Genomic DNA, 22,499 nt, shown 5'->3' on the forward strand with positions numbered 1-22,499 from the left:
AGGGAGGGAGGGAGGGAGGGAGGAAGGAAGGAAGGAAGGAAGGAAGGAAGGAAGGAAGGAAGGAAGGAAGGAAGGAAGGAAGGAAGGGAGGGAGGGAAGGAAGGGAGGGAGAGAAAGAAGAGAAAGAAGAGAGAGAGAAAGAAGAAAAGGGAATCGAGTCAGAGTGAAAACATTTAAATGAAAATATTTATTTTCTTAAAAATATAGCTTAGTTTGACCTCTCCAAGTTTGAGAAGGAATATTGGGAGGAAACGGAACAAGATAACAAAGGCATTTGGACATTCACTGCAAATCCTAGGGCGTTGCTGCAAAGCATCCTGGGTTCAGTTCCAGTTTAGGAAACCTCACAGCCTTTTTTCCAGTCGGACAGGTCTCTCCCCTCACAGTGTTTCTTCCACCCTTGCCTGAGGACAACAGGGAAGCAAGAGCAGCAGAAAGAAGCATGACAATCCAAATCGTCTTAGGTTCAAAGCCTACAAAAATTAACCAAAATCGCCAGCAGAACCCTGGGTTGGGTTTCATTTGCTTCTGAGATTCAAAGACGCATTTTGCCTTGTTCAGACTTTTCTCTCCTGGTTTTCTCCTAGCCATTGTTAGCTTCAGCAACAAGCAATCGACTTTTGTAAGGAGGGATCATTTCATTACATACCCACATCTCTGAAAATTCGGGTTCTCTGAGTGGGTGGCCGGCTGGCAAAGTTCACCAGAACACAGCAGCAGGTAATGCAAGGACCCAGGCTCAATCCTGGGGATGCTTTCTGCTGAGTTACCATGATTTACTTTCCTCTCGCTGCTGCTCATTTTCTTTCCATGCAAAATGTTGCTGTAACCCTCAAAATCTTATCCAAATCTAGAGCAAACTCATGTTTTTTTTTATTTTCCTCTCTCAAATTGACTCAATTGACCCTTTCCAAGTCACTTTAGAAAAATACCTTTTTCCATTGTTTGGAATACATTCGTAAGAAAAACAATTGCAAATTGTCTTAACCCAATCCCATTGAGAGGTGACAATGTGCTAGCAGCCCTTGTTCCTCCTCGACCTCGGCATCCGCTCTGGCTATGCTTGAGGAGCCCTAAAGCCCACTGCTGCAGTGTGGGAGCCCCTCTCTGGGCTGGCTGAGGCCAGAGCTGGCTCCCTCTGCTTGCAGGGAGATGCGGAAGAAGAGGCGCGGGCGGGAACCCAGGCTGCACCTGGCGCCTGCTGGCCAGCATGATTTCACAGTGGGCATGGGGTTGGCAGGCCCGGCACTCGGCCGGTGGGCCCTGCACTCGGAGCGGCTGGCCAGCACTGCTGCACCGGGCAATGAGAGGCTTAGCACCCCAGCCAGCAGCTGCTGAAGGGGTGCTGTGTCCCCCAGCACTGCCTGCCCACCTGCACCATGCTCAAATTCTTGCAGGTCCTCAGCTGCCTCCCTGTGGGGCAGGGCTCAGGACCTGCAGCCCACCATGCCTGGCACCCCACCCCCCCGCCCCCGACAGGCACCGAGCCTCTCGGACAGGCACCGCCCCCTGTTCCTCAACACTCCCCATCTACCGCCCAAGGGCTGAGGAGTGCAGGCACCCTTTAGGAGGCTGGTGGGCAGCTCCACTCCTGGCCCTGCATGGGATCTACCAGGCAAAGCCAGCTGGGTTCCTGAATCAGGTGGGGATTTGGAGAACTTTTATGTCTAGCTGGAGGATTGCAAATGCACCAATCAGCACTCTGTATCTAGCTAATCTGGTGGGGACTTGGAGACCTTTTATGTCTAGCTGAAGGTTTGTAAATGCACCAATCAGCACTATGTGTCTAGCTGAAGGTTTGTAAACGCACCAATCACCACCTTGTGTCTAACTCAAGGTTTGTAAATGCACCAATCAGCACTCTGTGTCTAGCTTAAGGTTTGTAAACGCACCAATCAGTGCTCTGTGTCTAGCTAATTCTATGGGGACTTCGAGAACTTTTGTGTCTAGCTGAAGGATTGTAAATGCACCAATCAGCACTCTGTGTCTAGTTCAAGGTTTGTAAACACACCAATCAGCACCCTGTCAAAACGGACCAATCAGCCCTCTGTAAAATGGACCGATCAGCACTCTGTAAAATGGATCAATCAGCTCTCTGTAAAATGAACCAATCGGCCCTCTGTAAAATAGGCCAATCAGCAGGATGTGGGTGGGTGGGGTCAGATAAGGGAATAAAAGCAGGCTGCCAGAGCCAGCAGCAGCAACCCTCTCGGGTGCCCTTCTAGTTGTAGCAGCCTTGTTCCTTGGCTCTTTGCAGTAAATGTTGCTGCTGCTCACTCTTTGGGTGGTTATGAGCTGTAACACTCACCGCGAAGGTCTGGAGCTTCACTCCTGAGGCCGGGGAGACCACGAACCCACCGGGAGAAACAAACAACTCTGAACGGGAAGAACGAACAACTCTGGATGCGCTGCCTTAAGAGCTGTGACACTCACCGCAAAGGTCTGCAGCTTCACTCCTGAAGCCAGCGAGACCACAAACCCACCAGAAGGAAGAAACTCCGAACACATCCGAACATCAGAAGAAACAAACTTCGGACACACCATCTTTTAAGAACTGTAACACTCAACGCGAGGATCCGAAGCTTCATTCTTGAAGTCAGTGAGAACGAGAACCCACCAATTCCGGACACACCATCTCTCCTCTCCGCTTTTATGTACTACTGTGTTCACTGCACACCCGCACACCGATGGAGGAGAATAGAAACAAGATCTCGTTCCATTGGTTGCACCACTCTGCAGAGGTGACTTTGTCAGTTCTACCACAGCTGTGATGAGTACACACACTAGGTTTTGCCCATGATGGCCAAAGTCTCCCAAGGAAAGACCCTTACCAATAGTTCATTCCTCGTGTCTCTTTAACAATTTTCCTGGCACAGATAATCGCGTCTGTGAGGTCATCAGTGATCAAGGCTGTAAGAGAGAGACGACATCAGGGTTTGGTGAGACTTTGTTGTTGGAGAGGGACCCCAACTGAAGTTTACTTCACTTTTCTCAGTCTTTTTGGAATGGGAAGGTTGGAAGAACTATAATTTTCCCTGCAAAGCCACAGTCTCATTATTGTTAAGCTGCTTCATAATGAAAAGAACTGTGTTTTTGTTTTAAGACCATCTTCATCTTGCACTACCTGACGTTTCAGAGGAAGAGCCCAATCCTGCAGAGTTTTTGGAAATGTGTTTAGAGAAGTTGCCATGTGAAAATGTTCTTTATGTCCTAAAGAAATAGGTGCAAGCCAGGCGTGGTGGCTCAGACCTGCAATCCCAGCATTTTGGAAGGCTGAGGTAGGAGGATCCCTTGAGGCCAAGAGTTTGAGTCCAGTCTGGGCAACATAGCAAGATCCCATCTCTACAAAACATAAAAAAAAAAAAATTAGCCTAGTGTGATGGGACACACCTGTGGTCCCAGCTACTCGGGAGTCTGAGGTGGGAGAATCACTTGAACCCAGGAGGTCAAAACTGAAATGAGCTGTGTTCACATCACTGCACTCCAGCCTGGGGAACAGAGTGAGACTCTGTCTTAAGAAAAAAAAAAAGACACATAAGACAGGATAGTACAGTGTTTTTTTGTATTTGAGTCAGTTTGACATGTAAGGTGTCTTCACAGGTAAACGTTAAACTTTTGTCTATTGTCATTTTTCAGTTTGTGTCTTAAAAAATTTTTATCCAGAGTGTTTTTCGTGTGCAGAAAGTTTTAAGTTTTAAATCAAATATGTGAGTTTTTGTCTTTATTACTTTCCCTTTTCTGTTTTCTTTTTGAGACAGAATCTCATTCTGTCACCCGAGTTGGAGTGCAGTGGTGTAAACCAAGCTGTTATGCTCACTGCAGCCTCAACCTCCTGGCCTCAAGCAATCCTTCCACCTCAGCCTTCAAAGTAGCTGGGAATACAGGTGTGCACCACCGTGCCTGACCATTTTTTATTTTTATTTTTGTAGAGACAAGGTTTCACCATGATGCCCAGGCTAGTCTCAAACCCTTGGGCTCAAGCAATCCTCTGGCTTTGGCCTCCCAAAGTGCTGGGATTACAGGCATGAGCCACCACACCCCGCCATCTTTTATTTTTTCTATTGCTTCAGACATAACAAATCTTTGAATTGAAATGTATTCGTTGATATCCACACTCTTTCCTGCTTGCTTAGAAGCGGCCTCAAGATCCTCAACACAAACATGACAGAAAAAGGCAAATAAGTAAAACATAGTTCAACATTACTTCTTCTGCAAGTTGAGTCCTCCAGGAGCTGATGCTGAGATGGGTTTGAGATGCCAGAAATTTTCAGCAATCCACACCTATGAAAGGAATGGGATGGGGGGGGGGGGGAAGCAGGATGGGCAGACAGATGTCCATATGTGATGCAGACCCAGCAATTCCTCGGGCAGCCCAGCCATGAGCTCCCGAGTGAGCACTGCCCATCTGCCAGGTTCGCATGCCTGTGCCTCTGCTCACTTGAAATTTGCTGAGAGTAAATCTTAAGTGTTTTCTCTCTCTCTCTCTCTCTCTCTCGCTCTCATACACACACACATGCACGCACAGTAACTGTGGGAGGTGATGTTAAACTCGACTGTAGTGATCATTTCACAATTTATGAATATATCAAATTATGTTATTTACTTTAAATTTCAAGTGAGCCCACTGGGTGTGGGCCACCCCGGAAGGGAGCAACCTGCACCTGAGGCTGATCCTGAAGCAGGTGGCAGGTACTGTCTGCTCATCACACAACTGCAGCAGGGGCGGCATGTCTTCCCTTAGCAGGGGATCTGGGAGGCCCATCTCCATGACCACCACAACCACCAACCAAGGACAAAAATACTCAAACCAGTTGATCTCATTTCTGCTTGTCAATTACACAAAGTTTTTTTTTTTTAAGAGAATTGGGTAATGCTTGATGTTGACAAGGACACAGAGAGGCAAGTTCTCTGGATACTTGCTGGTGGGAGTATAATGAATTCAACCTCTCGGAAAACCAACATAGCAGCATGCGTTCAGAGCCTTAAAGAGGTTTTTATCCTTTTACCTAATAATTTCTCTCTCCAGATCTATCCTAAAGAAATAGTCTTGAGGCTAGACAAATATTTCTTTACAAAGTGGTTTATTATAGCTTTATTTATAAGAGTTATAATGAAAAAATCTAATTGCTTCATAATCAGTGATATTCAAATTAATCATAATACCTTCATTTAATAAAATAAAGGGCCACTTGAATTGTTTTCCCAGGATATTTAATAATATGGAGAAATGCTCCCAATGCAATGTTAAGTTCCCAATATCATAAAAATATCCATCAAGAGCTGTACTGTCCAATATGGCAGGCATTAGCAACGTGTGATAATTTAAATTAAAATTATAGTTATTGACAGATGAATGGATAAAAATATGTCTGTATAGAGAGTGGAGTAGTATTCAGTCTTGGAAAAGAAGGAAATGCTGACATTTGCAATAACATGGATGAACGGAAGGACATCATGCTAAGTGAAGGAAGTGAGACATAGAAAGACAAATACCTGTAATCCCAGCACTTTGGGAGGCCGAGACAGATGGATCACGAGGTCAGGAGATCGAGACCATCCTGGCTAACACAGTGAAACCCCGTCTCTACTAAAAAAATACAAAAAACTAGGCGGGTGAGGTGGCGGGTGCCTGTAGTCCCAGCTACTCGGGAGGCTGAGGCAGGAGAATGGTGTGAACCCAGGAGGCGGAGCTTGCAGTGAGCTGAGATTCGGCCACTGCCCTCCAGCCTGGGCAACAGAGCGAGACTCTGTCTCAAAAAAAAAAAAAAAAAAAAAAGAAAGACAAATACCACATGATTTCATGCATATGCAAAATCTACAAAAGTTGAACTCATAAAAGCAGACAGTAGAACAGTGGCTGGTGAGGAAAATGGGGAGATACTGATGGAAGGGTCCAAACTTTCAGTTATAAGGTGAGGAAAGTCTGCGCATCTAATGTATGCTATGGTTATCATAGTTAATTATACTGTACTGCTCACTTGAAATTTGCTGAGAGTAAATCTTAAGTGTTCTCTCTCTCTCTCTCTCTCATACACACACACATGCACACACAGTAACTATGTGAGGTGATGTTAAACTCGACTGTAGTGATCATTTCACAATTTATAAATATATCAAATTATGTTATTTACTTTAAATGTATACAATTTTGATTTGTCAGTTATACCTCAATAAATCTGAAAAAAATGTTAAAAAAAAGAATTGTAATTAACATTAAACACAATTAAAACTGTAGTTCCTTATTTGTTCTAGCTACGTTTCAGATACTTTATAACCATTCATGGCTAGTGGTTCTCATGTTTCACAGCACAGATGGAAGACATTTTCATCATCATGGAAAGTTCTGTTAGACAGCACTCGTTTAGAAAAAAAAGATAGTCATTAGTTCACGAGTAGTTTAAGAAAGATTGACTCTTAACTGTGGGTTCACCAATACTTTTAAATCTTTACTGTGTATCTTCTAAAAGTTTTTTTTTTTTTTTTTTTTTTTTTGAGACGGAGTCTCGCTCTGTCACCCAGGCTGGAGTGCTGTGGCCGGATCTCAGCTCACTGCAAGCTCCGCCTCCCGGGTTCCCGCCATTCTCCTGCCTCAGCCTCCCGAGTAGCCGGGACTACAGGCGCCCGCCACCTCGCCCGGCTAGTTTTTTTTTTGTATTTTTTAGTAGAGACGGGGTTTCACCGTGTTAGCCAGGATGGTCTCGATCTCCTGACCTCGTGATCCGCCCGTCTCGGCCTCCCAAAGTGCTGGGATTACAGGCTTGAGCCACCGCGCCTGGCCTGAAAGTGTTTACAATATAAATGTACTACTTTTATTACCAGAAAAATAACCAAAAATAATGTTAGCATAAAATGTTGCTTTCAATAAAGCATTGTAATTCCAAATTATTCTATTAACTCAGTTGAAGGTGGAATTTTTCCTTGAGCCTGCTATTTCCTTGAGTTGCTAATTTTTGGCTTTCTCAGTTAGGCTTCACTAGAAGATAAATGTAGTGATAGATTTCTTTTAAGCAAATTTATTCTAAATGTGGCTTAATTTTTATTTAAAACAAAATTCTATTAACCAGGAGAAAAACTAACAAAATACATCATCTATAAGAGCAATTGAAACAACATGTGCAAATTCGCTAGCATTTGGTTTATAGTTCTACAGTGAAAACTAAAGCCATATCAGCTTATAAAAGCCTTTTGCCAGCCGGGCGCCGTGGCTTACGCCTGTAATCCCAGCACTTTGGGAGGCCGAGGAGGGCGGATCATGAGGTCAGGAGATGGAGACCATCCTGGCTCACACAGTGAAACCCCATCTCTACTAAAAATATGAAAAATTAGCTGGGCGTGGTGGTACGTGCCTGTAGTCCCAGCTACTAGGGAGGCTGAGGCAGGAGAATCACTTGAATCCGGGAGGCCTAGGTTGCAGTGAGCCGAGATCGAGTCACTGCACTCCAGCCTGGGCAACAGAGTGAGACTCCATCTCAAAAAAACAAACAAACAACAAAAAAAGTCTTTTGCCTATCTTCTTGAGATATAAATATTTAGAATAATAATAGCTATTACCACTAGCTAATACTTTATTGAAATCCTACTCTATGTCAGGCACATGTCAAATCTCTTCACGCAAAATCTCCATCAGTCCTCAGAACCACCATTTCTGTGGGTACCATTTGATCCCTATAAACTGGGGTCGCACACCCAGTTAATGAGCCTGTATTCCCATAGAGGGCTTAAATTCTGTTTTCCTCTGATTCCTTCTTCCAACAGAGGCCACTTAAGTAAGATTCCTGCTCATAAAACACTATATAGTAATAAAGTTGATGATAAAAGTATACTTTTATTTTTTCCAGTAATTATTTACCTATGAGGTTATCCAAACTTAAGCATTTGGTACCTTGATATATGTTCAAATTACTTAGAGACACTTTATCTCGGGTGCATAAGCGCTTGATAAGTGCTGAGACACTGGTTTGTGTTTGGAAGTGGTCTAGCATATTTCCTGGGAGACGTGGGTTTGGGGCTGTCTCTAGGGGTTGGAGGGACGCAGTGAGGAGGAAGCAGATCACATTCTACTATTCTAGGATTGGAGGTCATCCCAGGCATGTACAGAAAGAGCACATTTGTACTGGGGGCAGGGCAGTTAGCTTGGCTGGCAATGCCCTGTAAGGATTCCTGAAAGGGTCAGGCCATGTAGGACCAGGAAGCGCACACCGCGTACAGTTGCTTGTCCCCTCCTACGTTGTTAGAGCGTTTTGTTGCACAATTGGGATGTTTTGAAAGTACTCGTTGGACATGACTAAATTTGTTTAGAAAAGTATGTTGACCGGGTGCGGTGGCTCACACCTGTAATCCCAGCACTTTGGGAGGCTGAGGCAGGCAGATTACTTGAGGTCAGGAGTTTGAGAACAGCCTGGCCAACATAGCAAAACCCTGTCTCTACTAAAAATACAAAAATTAGCTGGCCATGGTGGCACACGCCTGTAATTCCAGCTACTCGGGAGGCTGAGGCACAAGAATTGCTTGAACCTGGGAGACGGAGGTTGCAGTGAGCTGAGATTGTGCCACCGCACTCCAGCCTGGGTGACAGAACGAGACTGTGTCAAAAAAAAAAAAAAAAAAATGAAAAACTGAAAACGTATTAGAGAAGGTGGGTGGTGGGAAATCAAGAACGCTACATAGCTCTGAGCTACTTTTACAAGAAATAGCCGCAGAGGGGCAGACATGAGTTAAGATGGCACTTTTCAAATGAAGATTCCTGCCAAGAATTGTTTTGCTCAATTTACTTTAAATAGACAATTCTGTCCAGTCAAACATGAGTAAGGAAAGGGTTACATTGAACAGCAAAGAATCGTTTATTCTTCCACATCCAACAGAAAACAGCAACAATCAACACAAAAAGAGCTTCAGTCCTATTTTCAGTTATGTTAGTTCTACTTCTAAGTATCTCTGTCTCTCCTCAGCATCCTCCTGCCTCCCAAGTGAAATCTAGCAGCCACCACGCCCTCGATGTTCATCTCTTTCCCCCGTGAGGTGACGAAGGCCAATTCAGATACCAGGGCGATGAGAAATAAGATTAATATAAGTGCACTAGACTAGATAGAGAGTCAGTAATCATTTTTTTCCTGAAATGCTCTTATTTTAACAAAATCTGTGCTGTCAGGGGAAAATACTGTCATTACATCAGAAATTTTGTGCACTGTGTGTGTGTATATGTGTAGGTATATGAATGTGTGTTCTTATGTATGCTTTAAATATACAAATATATCATCAACTTTCTCTCCAAATAGTTTAGGGAAAGTAGGCAGGAATTTTAGGAATACAATGTGGAGTGAGAGTGAGGAGATTGTCTAGCTTCAGAAAATGGGCACGGGCTGGGTGCAGTGGCTCAAGCTTGTAATCCCAGCACTTTGGGAGGTCGCGGTGGGAGGATCGCTTGAGCCCAGGAGTTCAAGACCAGCCTGGGCAATATGGCGAAACCCCCGTCTCTATTTAAAAAGAAAAGAAAAGAAAATGAGCATGAAGTGTATCTATACTGTACGTGCATATAACATCACATACCTTGTATACACATCCTAATGCTCTTTTTTTCAGGTTCCCATGACAAAATGTCGCTAATTCTATAATATGTGGGACACAATGACATTGTTCTAATAAAAGCCTCTCTGACCTGAGGCTAAGGGAAGCCTGCCATGGAGGGTGGTTACTATATAGAACAAACATCTTGTTTTCTATTTTAAAGCTATCCCTGAAAATGCCATGCTCTTTATGATAAGAAAACAGATATGAGTGTCATTTTACCTCTGACCATGAACCTTCTAACACTTTAATTTCTTAGAATCTAAGATTGTCTTGCAGATAGACCCTTGCCCCAGATGTCCTTAATTGGAATGAAACTGAACAATATTAAATTAGTAATCTGCATTTAAAGTCAAACATGACCATGATGGAGTCAGAGATTTCCCACTGTAAACAACTAGAAAACTAGACAAAATAAATGAAAAATTGTTTTCAGACATCGGACAACTGGCAATGCAGGATCATGGTCTTTGAGAGAGAAAAAAATACAGTGAACCCTGTGATTGCCATGACTTTCTGCCCAGAGGAGCTCTGCAGACCAGGGCGGTAGAACCAGGCAGGGGATGGCCATCTAAGAAGAGGAGACAGACATCAGACGCCAAGGCAGCTCAGATTTTGTGAAGAATACCTGGGAGGCAGGAGCTACCCAGAAGAAGAGCAGCAGAAATCTGCAAAGGGATTCCACCCAGTCGTTGACTGAAGGCCAAACTGAGTATGCATAGGTAAAATTCCACAGGGCTAGGCCAACAACTACTGCCAGGAGCGGGGCAGTTATGGACCTCATGCAAGGCTGGAAGACATTTGATTTTTGACGAGCCCGAGGTATTAGACCTTGCTGAATCCTCAGCACATTGAAAAGAGAAACTAGGCCGGTCAAGTGGCTCATGCCTGTAATCCCAACACTTTGGGAACCTGAGGCAGGCAGATCACCTGAGGTTGGGAGTTTTGAGAACAGCCTGAACAACATGGAGAAACCCCATCTCTACTAAAAATAAAAAATAAGCCAGGCGTGGGGGCGCACGCCTGTAATCCCAGCTACTCGGGAGGCCGAGGCAGGAAAATCGCTTGAACCTGGGAGGCAGAGGTTGCAGTGAGCTGAGATCACACCATTGCACTCCAGCCTGGGCAACAAGACCAAAACTGCATCAAAAAACAAAAAAAAGAAAAAAGGAAAAAGAAAAAAAAAACCAAAAAAACAAAAGAGATACTGGATGCATAGTCATGCGTTGGTAGTGGGACTAAACTAGCCCTACCATAAAGACTAATCCAGAACTTCACTAACCAAGTTTAAGAGCAAGTCTTAAAAGGGTTAAACTGATCAGAATAAACTTAACTGGTTGGCAAAAGAAATTCAACCCTCCTTAAAGGAAGACAACATAATCTAGACACTCAACAATGTCGCATATGAGGCGCCATAATTAGGCAAGGAAGCAACCACACCTGCGGGATATGGCAACTGTGGTGATCGTCCAGTCAACACCATGAGTCTCAGCATTCACACTGCATGTAGGCCAGCTCATTCAAACAAAGCTGTCTCCAGAAGGGAATTTCCCCTGTAGGGAACATGCACATTTTGACTTTACCTGTCCTCAGACTAACCCCTTGCTCATTATAATAATAAAAAACACATCCCTGGGTGGAGATTTAAGGTGCTAATGAGACATGAGATGTATGAACAAGCATGTACAGCTACTACACAAATGTACCAAGAGGACCGCCCAGAATATGCGTACTAGCAACACCTCTTCCTACCCGCTTATGAAGAACCATGGAAGATTCTCATAAAGGGAGCATCCCTTGCTCCGGTCTTTGCTGTCCCATCTTCACGAGCCGCCAGACCTGAAATCTCCCTCTCTCAGAGTGTACTGTCCATTCTGCGCCTAACTTTCAAAAGAGTCTTTCTCTTTCTCAATAAATTACTTTATGCTACATCTCCTTTGCTGTGTGTCTCTTGTTTAAATTCTTTTTTTTTTTTTTTTTTTTTTGAGACGGAGTCTCGCTCTGTCACCCAGGCTGGAGTGCAGTGGCCGGATTTCAGCTCACTGCAAGCTCCGCCTCCCGGGTTCACGCCATTCTCCTGCCTCAGCCTCCCGAGTAGATGGGACTACAGGCGCCCGCCACCTCGCCCGGCTAGTTTTTTGTATTTTTTAGTAGAGACGGGGTTTCACCGGGTTAGCCAGGATGGTCTCGATCTCCTGACCTTGTGATCCGCCCGTCTCGGCCTCCCAAAGTGCTGGGATTACAGGCTTGAGCCACCGCGCCCGGCCTTAAATTCTTTTAAACTAAGAAGACAAGACTTGAAGACTCACAACAGCCATCAACACATACACTGTGTGTGTATTCAATAAAAAGTGATTCCTTGTGCAGAGGCAGGGAAACGTGACACATACCAGGAGAAAGATCAGTCAAGGGCAAGACCCAGAAATGACAGTTGATTGCATTAGCAGATAAGAAATTTAAAGCACTGCTTATAAATATGATTATTTATATCAAGGGCTTAAAGAGAAACATGAATAAAATGAAATAAAAGATACAAAAAATTATGATGCCAAATAAAAAACATGGTATCTGAAAAGGAACATCCAATCAATAAGTTTAATAGATTAGCATTAAAAAAAAAAAGTAACAGCAGACTTGAAGACGTAACAATGGAGGCTATTGAAAATAAAACACAGAGAGGGAAAAAGGCTAAAAAACAAGGAACCTCAATGATGAATGGGACAGCATCAGTGATCAAATATACATGCCGTTAGAATTCTTGAAGGAGAAAAGAAAAGCATTAGAAGAAAGAATGGCTGAAATGTTTTCACATTTAATGAAAATTATAAACTCAGGGATACAAAATGTTAATGAATACCAAGCAAGATAAACACAAATATCACACATCATCGAATTGCTGAAAATGAGTGACAAAGAGAAAATCTTAAAAACAACTAGAGAAAAACAAGACGTATTACATACCGGGGACAAACAGAAGGAAATCACTGGTTTCCCATCATACACAAGGCAAGCCAGAAGGCAACAGAATATCTTTAAAAACTTGAAGCCAAGTGTGGTGGCTCAACTGTAATCCCAGCTCTTTGGGAGGCTGAGGAGAGAGGATTGCCTGAGCCCAGGAGTTTGAGACCAGCCTGGGCAACATGACGAGACCCCATCGCTACATTTTTTTTTTTTTAAATCAGCCAGGCACGGTGGCACGTGCCTGTGGTCCCGGATGCTCAGGAGGCTGAGACATGAGAATTGCTTGAGTTCAGGAAGTCAAGGCTGCAGTGAGCTGTGATCATGCCACTACACTCACATGTTGTTTTGGGACAGAGCACGACCCTGTCTCAAAACAACAACTTGAGGTGGAAAAGAACTGTCAGCCCAGAATTTTATATGTAAAGAAAATATTCCTCAAAATCAAAATAAACAGAGATATTTTCAGACAGAATGCTTGCTAATGGGCCTCTACTCTAAAACAAAACAAAGTTAAAGAAAGTTCTTTAGGCTGAAGGAAAATGATATCAATTAACTGTCTGCTCAAATAAATCCACCAAAGGAATGAAGAGTATTGGAAATAGTAAGTATGTAATAAATACTATAAAACTTTTTTCTCATTTAGAAATTTATTTAAAAGACAATTGTTTAAAGAAAAAATTATAAAAATGCATTGTGAGATATACAATATAGAAGAAAAATGCATGACAACACAGCACAAAGGATGGAATAGGAAAAACTGAAGTATACTGTTAAGAAACTCGTATGTTACATGTGAAGTGGTGTGTTATTTGAAGGTAGGATGTAAGAAGATAATGATGCCTATTGGAAACCCTAAAGCAACTACTAAAAACTAAAACAAAATTGAAGTATAGCTAAAAAACCAATGGAAGAAATAAAAGAGAATACTAAAAAATATTCAATACATTCAAAAGAAGGCAGAAAAAATGGAACCAAGAATAGATGGCACAAACAGAAAACAAAATAGCAAGATGTAATTTAAAGCTACCCATATTAGCTGGGCGCAGTGACTCGTGCCTGTAATCCCAGCACTTTGGGAGGCCAAGGTGGGCAGATCGCAAGATCAGGAGATCAAGACCATCCTGGTTAATGCGGTGAAACCCCATCTCTACTAAAAAAAATACAAAAAATTAGCCGGGCGTGGTGGCATGTGCCTGTAGTCTCAGCTACTCAGGAGGCTGAGGCAGGAGAATCACTTGAACCCAGGAGGCAGAGGTTGCAGTGAGCCGAGATTACGCCACTGTACTCCAGCTTGGGTGACAGAGCAAGACTCCATCAAAAAAAAAAAAAGAAAAAAAAAAAGAAAGAGAGAGAGAGAGAGAAAGAAAGAAAGAAAGAAAGAAAGAAAGAAAGAAAGAAAGAAAGAAAGAAAGAAAGAAAGAAAGAAAGAAAACTAGCCAGATCAGTAATCACATTAAATGCAAATGGCCTAATCATGGCATAACCCACAGGCCAACTCCCCATTTCTGTAAATAAAGCCTTATTGGCACACAACCAGGCCTATTCATTTACATACTTTCTATGGCTGCTTTCACACTACGTCATAGTTGGGTAGTAGCAATCTAAACCATATGGCCTGAAAAGCCTAAAATATTTACCATTTGGCCCTTTAGGCAAACAGTTGCTGACCTATGGTTTAATCACTCCTACTGAAAACAGTAATTATCAGAATGGATATAAAAGCAACACATACCTATACGTTACCTATAAGAAATTCACCTTAAATATAAAGACACAGATGGATTAAAAGTAGAGGATGGAAAGAAACATACTATGCAAATATTTCCTCAAAGAAAGTGAGAGTGGGCTATACTGCTATCAAACAAAGTAGATTTCTGGATGAGAAATAGCACCAGAGTTAAGGAGAAACATTGACTCCAGTGATAAAAGAGTCAGTTCACCACAAGGACATAACAATCCTCAAAGAATATCTGCCTAAGAACAAAGCTTCAAAAATGGACAAGACTGAAAGGTGAAATAGGCAAAACTAAAATGATAGTTGCAAATTTCAATATCTATTTCTCACTGTATAATAGAACAAGTGAGAAAATCAGAAGGGATGTAACAATCATTTATAGAACATCCACACCAAATATAAAATACACATTTTTTCCAAATGCACAACCACCGTAAGACACATTTGCTGTGCTGTAAAACAAGGTTAAAGAAATAGTAAAAGTTTCAAATCATATAGACCTGGAATCTCCAACCCCTGAATCACAGACCTATGTGGGTCTGTGGCCTCACAGTGGGAAGTGAGCAGCAGGCAAGTGAGTTAATCTTCATCTGTATTTACTGACACTCCACATCTCCCACATTACTGCCTGGGCTCCACCTCCTGCCAGATCAACAGCTAAGCATTAGATTCTTATATGAGTGCAAACCCTACTGTGAGTTTCACTTGTGAGGGATCTAGGTTGAGTGCTCCTTATGAGAATCTAATGCCTGATGATCTGTCACTGTCTCCCATCACCCCCAGATGCGACTATCTAGTTGCAGCAAAATAAGCTCAGGGCTCCCACTGATTCTACATTATGGTGAGTTGCATTATTATTCCTTATATATTGCAATGTAATAATAATAGAAATAAAGTGGACAATAAGGGTAATACATTTGAATCATCCTGAAACCATCCTCCTTCCCCTGGTCCACGGAAAATTTGTCTTCCACAAACTGTTCCCTGGTGCCAAAAAGGTTGGGGGCCGCTGTTATAGACCATATTCTCTGATCTTAATGAGATGTAACTAGAAATCTATAATAAAAGCTCATCCTGGGATCATCCTTCACTCTCAGGCTGGGCATTCCTCTTGCCTTTCTCCCTTATCGAGTCCCTTGTTTCCTGAACTGTGTTTCCTCTTCATTGTTTTAGTTTATCCTTTTGGTGGAGCACATTTTCCTATAGTTTTGTGAGAGAGGGTGCATGGGAGCTGAGCTGAATATCTCATCTTTGCCCTGACGGATCCACTCTCTACCTTTCTCCACCATGCTCTGTGCACTCGGAGGCCGACACACACAGTTGGCGTCAATGGATTCCCATGTCCTCTGACTTCTGGAGGAGTTTAAATAAGAGTAGGCATCAGCAGGGAAGGAATAGAGAAAGGACACTGAGGTTGGGATATACATATAGTATCTTCCAGCTTTTTTTCTGTCAGGTCACTCAGCACAAGTCACGTCCCTTGAGGGAAGATCTCAGATCCTACTTGAGGGAAGATCTCAGATCCTAGAAGGCAGACCTCTCCCTGCAGACCTTTTGTACCTCAGTGCTGGTCACAGCTCTCTTTCCACTCCTCTTTGGGCAAGGGGTTCCTAATCCCTCACTTCACTATTGCCATGGTTTTTCTATGATTTGATAAGATCTTTGTAAGTACAGTCTTTATTAACATTCTCTTCCAATATCCCAGTTTGCATTTTTTCTGTCTTCCAGTTAGGATTCTTTATGATATAGGAGGTAAAAAATTTAACAACTTGGTTCTCAGAAAATGTACTCTGGGTGGCTAGAACTACAGGCATATGCCCGGCTATTTTTAATTTTTTTGTGGAGACAGAGTCTGGCTGTAGGGTCTTGCCGTGAGGTCTCACCCAGGCTGATCTTGAACTCCTGGCCTAAGGTTACCCTCTGACTTCACTCTTGTACCTTACATGGCAAAAGGGGCTTTGCATGAGTTGTTAGAAGCAGAGAATCTTGCCCAGCTGTGGTCACGGAGGGATCCAATGACAGAAGAAGGAGGAGAGATTCAAAGTGTGAGAGCGACTTGACCCCTCATTGCTGGCTGTGAAGATGGAGTAAGGGGCCATGAGTCAAGTGTGAGTGGTCCCTAGAAGCCTGGAATGGCCCTTGGGTGACAACCTGCAAGCAACAGGGATCTCAGTTCGACACTCACAAGGGACTGAACTCTGCCAAATCCCAAATGAGCAAGGACATGGATCTTCCTGCAGAACCTCCAGAAAGGAAAACAGACCTGCCAGCACCTTGACTTCAGCCCTGTGAATCCCTTGGCACTCTTCCAGCCTAGAGAACTAAGGAAATTTTGTGGTGTTTAAGCCACTAAGTTTGGGGTCATTTGTTAGGGCAGCAATAGAAACCTAACTTCCTTTCTGAGTGAATTCAATGCTGTTTTAATGACTCGGTATGCTGGGCAAGATTCTCTCCTTCTAGGGTTCATGGGATTAGACTGGCTTCACTTACATTGCCCAGGATAATCTCTCTTGCTCAAGCTCAGATCCTTGTTCACATCCGCAAAGTCCCTTTTGCCATGTAAGGTACAAGAGTGAAGTCGACACCTTAGGCCAGGAGTTCAAGACCAGCCTGGGTGAGAACCCATAGCGAGACCCCACAGACTGACTCTGTCTGTACCAAAAAAATAGTAAAAATAGTTGGGCATATGCCTGTTATTCTAGCCACCCAGAGGAGGGAACGTTGCTTGAGTCCTGGAGGTCAAGACTGCAATGAGCTATGAATGTACCACCTGGGCAAGAGAGTGAGACCCTGTCTCAAAAAAAAAAAAAAAAAAAAAAAAAAAAAAAAAAAAGAGAGAGAGAGAAGAAAAGAAAAGAGAAAGAAATATAAAGAGTATTCTTCTCATTCTGTTCAGAGAGGTACATATTGCATCGTTGGAGTGAATTGTTTATGGAAAGCAGCTGTCAGGCAGCTTCTTTTTTCTTACTGAAGACATCAAATATCTCTATACATGAAAGGGCAGTAAGGTCATCTGTCCATCCCCCTGCTTTAGGGGAGGGCTTCATGAAACTGTCCTACAAGGAATAAGTCATCTTTGGACAAGTCAGCTGCAGGATCCTGAGTGTCACCTTGGAAACTGTTGCATAATTTACCAATCTGGAACGGACCTATTTTGCAAGTCTGAACTCCAAATTTTAGTTAAAGCAAAACGTGGTTGGTGATCCCACTGTCGGCTTTCTCACCTGGTCCCCAGGATGGCATCGCTGAAAGTCAGAGCCTCACCTGAGCAAGCGACGTGGCAGTGGTTGTTCTCCTGCAGCTTTCCATGTCTGCACCACGTGAAGCTGTTGATCTGGAAGATGCCGTAGTCGATGCTGCCGTCATCCAGGACCCTCTGGGCGGTGGTGTTGTAGCCGCTCTCGTAATATGCCATGCAGATCCCTGGAGGGGCAAAGCCAGAAATGTCAGCAAAGAAAGTGCATTGTTTGCTCTAAGCCTGGTCTGAGGGTGAGTTTCCTTATCCCTGTTACCTGACTGCTTCCTCCCAATACTCCTTGGGGCTGAGTGGGGCAGGTATGCACCCAGGGGGCACACCGGGGGCACATTGGGGGCTGGGATGGCACACCTGAAGCTGCACACCCAGTCAGCGGCTGAGCCTAATCTAGAACAAAAGTCAGGTCCCCCCACTCCCCACAATGCCAGCAGAGGTGGCGTTATTTTCCCCTTCCCTGGCTGGTGTTGTAAGGGCAGGACTCCAGGAATAAGGAAATGAGGGCCGGGGAGGAAGGAGAGGAGACCCAGAGAGCCACAGTTAGGCTGGCAGCACCGCCCTGGGTGCGGTGAGGGCAGAGCATGGTTAGCTGGGAAGACACAGCGGGGAGTGTGGCCAGGACTTTAACATCTCAGGGGAGAGGTCAAGACAGAAAGAGAGGAGGAAAGAAAGAATCTCACAGTTTCCAAGGCTGAAGCCCCAGTAGTTGTCCAGGCCAGCCCTCGAGAATATTTTTGCCAGTTTGCAGCGCGTGTAGATTTTGGACTCAGCGCCTGTGACCAGGCAGCCAATGAGGGTCAGAATACCCGCAGCCTTCATCCTCAGAGCCTGCTGGAGACAGAACCTGCCAACGAGCAGGAGACCCAGTCAGACGATCTTCATTCGGGATCTTTGAAATCCAGCGGCGGTGACTGTGCACAGCCCTGCCTAGATGCTGCCTGTCACTTTGGTCATTCAGAGCCACCATCAGGCAAAACCGGCCACTCTACAGTCCAGGGAAGGAATGTGACTGAAGGCTGTTTCCTTAGTGCTTTTCCATACAGTAACTTTCAAGTCAATGCTGTGTTCTCAGGGTTAAGCAAACAAAAAAAAATAACCTTCCAGGTAAAAACCACAGGGGGCATTTTCAGGATTTCTATTTGAATTCTATGAATAAAGAATAGAATACAAGGGTGAAACATTCCCTAGACTGCTGACCCTTGAACAACATAGGTTTGAACTGCGTGGGTCCATTTATACCTGAATTTTCTTCTGCCTCTGCCACCCCTGAGACAGCAAGACCAACCCCTCCTCCTCCTCCTCCACCTCAGCCTGCTCAGTGTGAAGACAACCAGGATGAAGGCCTGTATGATGATCCACTTCCACTTAACAAATAGTGAATATAATATAATAGTAAATATTTACTGTTAACAAATAGTTAATATTTACAAATAGTAAATATATCTTCTCTTCCTTACGATTTTCTTCATAACATTTTCTTTTCTCTAGCTTACTTTGTTGTAAGAACCCAGTATAGACATAGAACATACAAAATATGTGTGGATTGGCTGTTCATGTTATCAATAAAGCTTCCCGTCAGCAGTACGTTATTAGTTGTCAAGCTTCTGGGGAGTCAAAAGTTAAGTGCAAGATTTTCAACTGAGCAGGGGTTGGCACCCCTGGCCCCTGCATTTGTTCAAGGATCAACTGGATGTGTAGAAACAGACATCCCATTTCAGCCAGAGATGAAAGACTCGTGGGCCTGTAGGGACAACTTTAAGATTCATTGTTTGGGGGTTTACTGAAGGGTGAAGATTAAGCACCTAATCTTTCATTTTATTTTCTTGATGCAATTCAAAATGTGGGAGCGTTGCTTCCAAAGTATCAGTGTTTTATCTTAGATGGCAAATGCATTGCTTTGCTAGGCTTCACCACCAGTGCTCTGGGGGGCCTCCTAAAAGTCTGGCGCCTGACTGGGGAGCAAGAGGGATGGAGGACGATGGCTCACGAAAGGAGGAAAGCACCTGGGGGAGCAGAGGGGCAATAAAGAGGCCCCCAGGGAAGCATTTGAAATGGGAGTAGGATCAAGAGTGCCATCTCCTGCTGCCTACTGATTTTCCACAATATCCTCCTCTCTTAAAAGAATGTCTTCCCCAAATACAGCAGCCTTGCTGGGATGGGGTGAAGTGAAATTTCTGACACCTGCTCGGGATCCTGAACTTGATGTTCATACATATGTTCATCCCGTGTCATTTTCTGCACTTGCCTAGAAACTTCTCCAGTCATTAGTTTCTCTCCCTGGGGCTGGATTGAAAGGCTAGGCCCAAAACAGGGATGAGTAGTCAACAGCAAGGCCACCGCACCAAGTAACAAGCGGGGCTTTAAGGCGACTAAGCAATAAGGTAAGAACTGTGTTTCATGAGGAGCACACACATTACAAACGTGAATAGCAAGGGTCAGCAAATTAGGTCTGCTTTTGTATGTAAAGTTTTATTGAAACATAGCTACACCCATTTGGTAATATATTGTTGGTGGCTGATTTCCTGCTGCAGTGGCAGAGTTGAGTAGCTGTGTTAGAGGTTGTACGGACCACAAAGCCTAACATATTATTATCTGGTCCTTTTCAGAGAAAGCATGCCAGGCTGTGGCGTACAGCATGGTGTTAAGCTGTGAGGGACAGACAAACAAGGTTTAAGATGCAGAGCTTAGGCCAGGCACGGTAATCCCAGCACTTTGTGAGGGTGAAGAGGGCAAATTGCTTGAAGCCAGGAATTTGAGACCAGCCTGGGCAACAAAGGTAGACCTCTGTCACTACAAAATACACAAAAATTAGCCAGGCATGGTGGTGTTTGACTGTGGTGCCAGCTATTTGGGAGGCTGAGGTGGGAGGATCTTTTTTTTTTTTTTTGAGACGGAGTCTCGCTCTGTCACCCAGGCTGGAGTGCAGTGGCTGGATCTCAGCTCACTGCAAGCTCTGCCTCCCGGGTTCACGCCATTCTCCTGCCTCAGCCTCCCGAGTAGCTGGGACTACAGGCGCCTGCCACCTCGCCCGGCTAAGTTTTTTTGTATTTTTAGTAGAGACGGGGTTTCACTGTGTTACCCAGGATGGTCTCGATCTCCTGACCTCGTGATCTGCCCGTCTCGGCCTCCCAAAGTGCTGGGATTACAGGCTTGAGCCACCGCGCCCGGCCGGTGGGAGGATCTTTTAAGGCTCAGAGGTTGAGGCTGTTGTGAGTTGTGATTATGCCTCTTCACTCCAGCCTGGGCAACATAGTGAGACTCTGTCTCAAAAAAAAATAAAAGATGCAGAACTTACAAATAAAGTGGGTTTCCATCCCCTGCCTTGTAATTTTACTGATCTCAAACAAGTCAAAACAAAACCCACAGCAATGATAACCCCAAGCATCATGTCCTGCATCCTTCAAGAACCTGCCATTGCTGGTTCTCAGGGACAGGTGGCTTCATAAGAGTAATTCAGGTTTTACTGAAAAGGCAGATTCCTGGTGCCTGCCCCAGAGGCCGATTTCTCAGGTGAGTCTGCGGAAGAAACACTGTTCCACTTACTCAGTCGGTGACTGGCAGCTCAGGTGAGCATCCTGTATCCCCTGAAGCCATGTCTGATTCTAACAAGGCGCAAGTTTCCTTCGAGAACCTTTCTTTAGAGTGTTAGAGAAAGAAAAATTCTTAGTCCTTTGTTTCTCACCACCTAGAGATGCGAGAATTCTACTTCTTGGGACTAAAAGCTATATCATCCTGCATGCTTGTGTTCTGAGGCAGGTGATAACTGTCTTCTGGGCCTTAATATCTCTCATTTTTTCTCTTTTCCTCTCAACAACCCTCCGCACTACACAACTTGGCCAGGGCCTCCTGTACAAGTGAGAGCTGTTCTCTAAGGCAACAGTCTGCAAACTTTATCACAAATTCCATTAATAAAGTTAAGCATGTATCCTCTTTAGATGTATATTAAATTATAAATCACACTTCTGTATCTCTGTACTAATATGCTACATAAATTATCAACATACACAAAACTAAAATCTGAAAACGAATGAGAGAGGTGAAATTAACGTTAAAAATTTATTAACAGCACATTTCTTTGCTATAGTTATATTGTTCATTAATAAAATATTTTCAAAAGAGGGCCACAAAAGAAATTAAAAATTTTTAATGTATAATCAACAGGATTTCATTATTTTTTTAAAAATTGGCTTGACACTCCGTCTCAAAAAAATAAAATAAAATAAAAAATTGGCTTGACATTTTGTGAATCAATAACTAAAGACCTGGTTTCAAGGCCCATTTATTTCTGTGTTCAGATTTAATGACACATTTGAAATGAATTCTCATTGGAATATGTAGATCTAAGTATAAGTTTATTGTTAGTTGCACTAATGAATCATTATATTTTATTAAATTCTATCTACAAATAATGCAAAGGTTTTATTGAAATCTAGTTTTAAGCTTATATAGTATTACACTGTGTAGACATAACATATTTAGCCAATTCCATATTGATTCACACTTAACGGTATTTTTTTCTTCTATGATAAACATACTACAATTAGTAATCTTGTACATTTGTCATTTGTACATTTGCAAGAATATCTGTTGGATACATTCCTGAACATTGAATTGCTGGGTTAAGGACTGTAGTTTTGTAATTTTGCTAGATGTTGCCAAATTGCCTTCCACATGGGCTTGTATAAGGAAGATGGCTAGCATACTGTGTTACCAAAGGTTAAGATATTTGCCAATATTAGAGATGAAACATAATTTTGTCAGCATAGTTTCAATTTTAGTTTCCCTTATTTCAAGCTGTCTGAGCATCTTTTCTTGTCTTTAGAAGCCATTTGTGGACTTTTCTCTCTCTCTCTCTCTTTTTGAGACAGAGTCTCCCTCTGTTGCCCAGGCTGGAGCTCAGTAGTGTGATCTCGGCTCACTGCAACCTCCACCTCATGGGTTGAAGCGACTCTCATGCCTCAGCCTCCCGGGTAGCTGGGATTACAG

At 43.5% G+C, this 22,499-nt stretch overlaps 1 protein-coding gene across 1 annotated transcript; it reads right to left on the reverse strand.

The window, feature by feature from the left end:
* Positions 1-256: 256 nt before the first annotated feature.
* LOC102133357 (lysozyme-like protein 1) lies at positions 257-18,392 on the reverse strand. The gene is made up of 4 exons (XM_065520183.1): positions 18,194-18,392; positions 17,525-17,683; positions 2,832-2,910; positions 257-404 (listed from the first exon to the last, which is right to left on the reverse strand). The coding sequence occupies exons 1-4, from the start codon at positions 18,330-18,332 to the stop codon at positions 335-337; spliced, it is 447 nt and encodes a 148-aa protein (XP_065376255.1). The 5' UTR covers positions 18,333-18,392; the 3' UTR covers positions 257-334.
* Between the last annotated feature and the right edge of the window lie 4,107 nt (positions 18,393-22,499).

Source organism: Macaca fascicularis, chromosome 9 (genome assembly GCF_037993035.2).
Source record: "Macaca fascicularis isolate 582-1 chromosome 9, T2T-MFA8v1.1".
NCBI classification, from domain to species: Eukaryota; Metazoa; Chordata; class Mammalia; order Primates; family Cercopithecidae; genus Macaca; species Macaca fascicularis.

Coding starts and splice junctions, on each gene's coding strand:
- LOC102133357 (XM_065520183.1), bottom strand. CDS start 18,332: ATGAAGGCTGCGGGTATTCTGACCCTCATTGGCTGCCTGGTCACAGGC. Junction 2,911..17,524: donor CTGCCACGTCGCTTGCTCAG/GTGAGGCTCTGA, acceptor TCTCTCTTACAG/CCTTGATCACTGATGACCTC. Junction 405..2,831: donor ACACGAGGAATGAACTATTG/GTAAGGGTCTTT, acceptor TGTTGTCCTCAG/GCAAGGGTGGAAGAAACACT.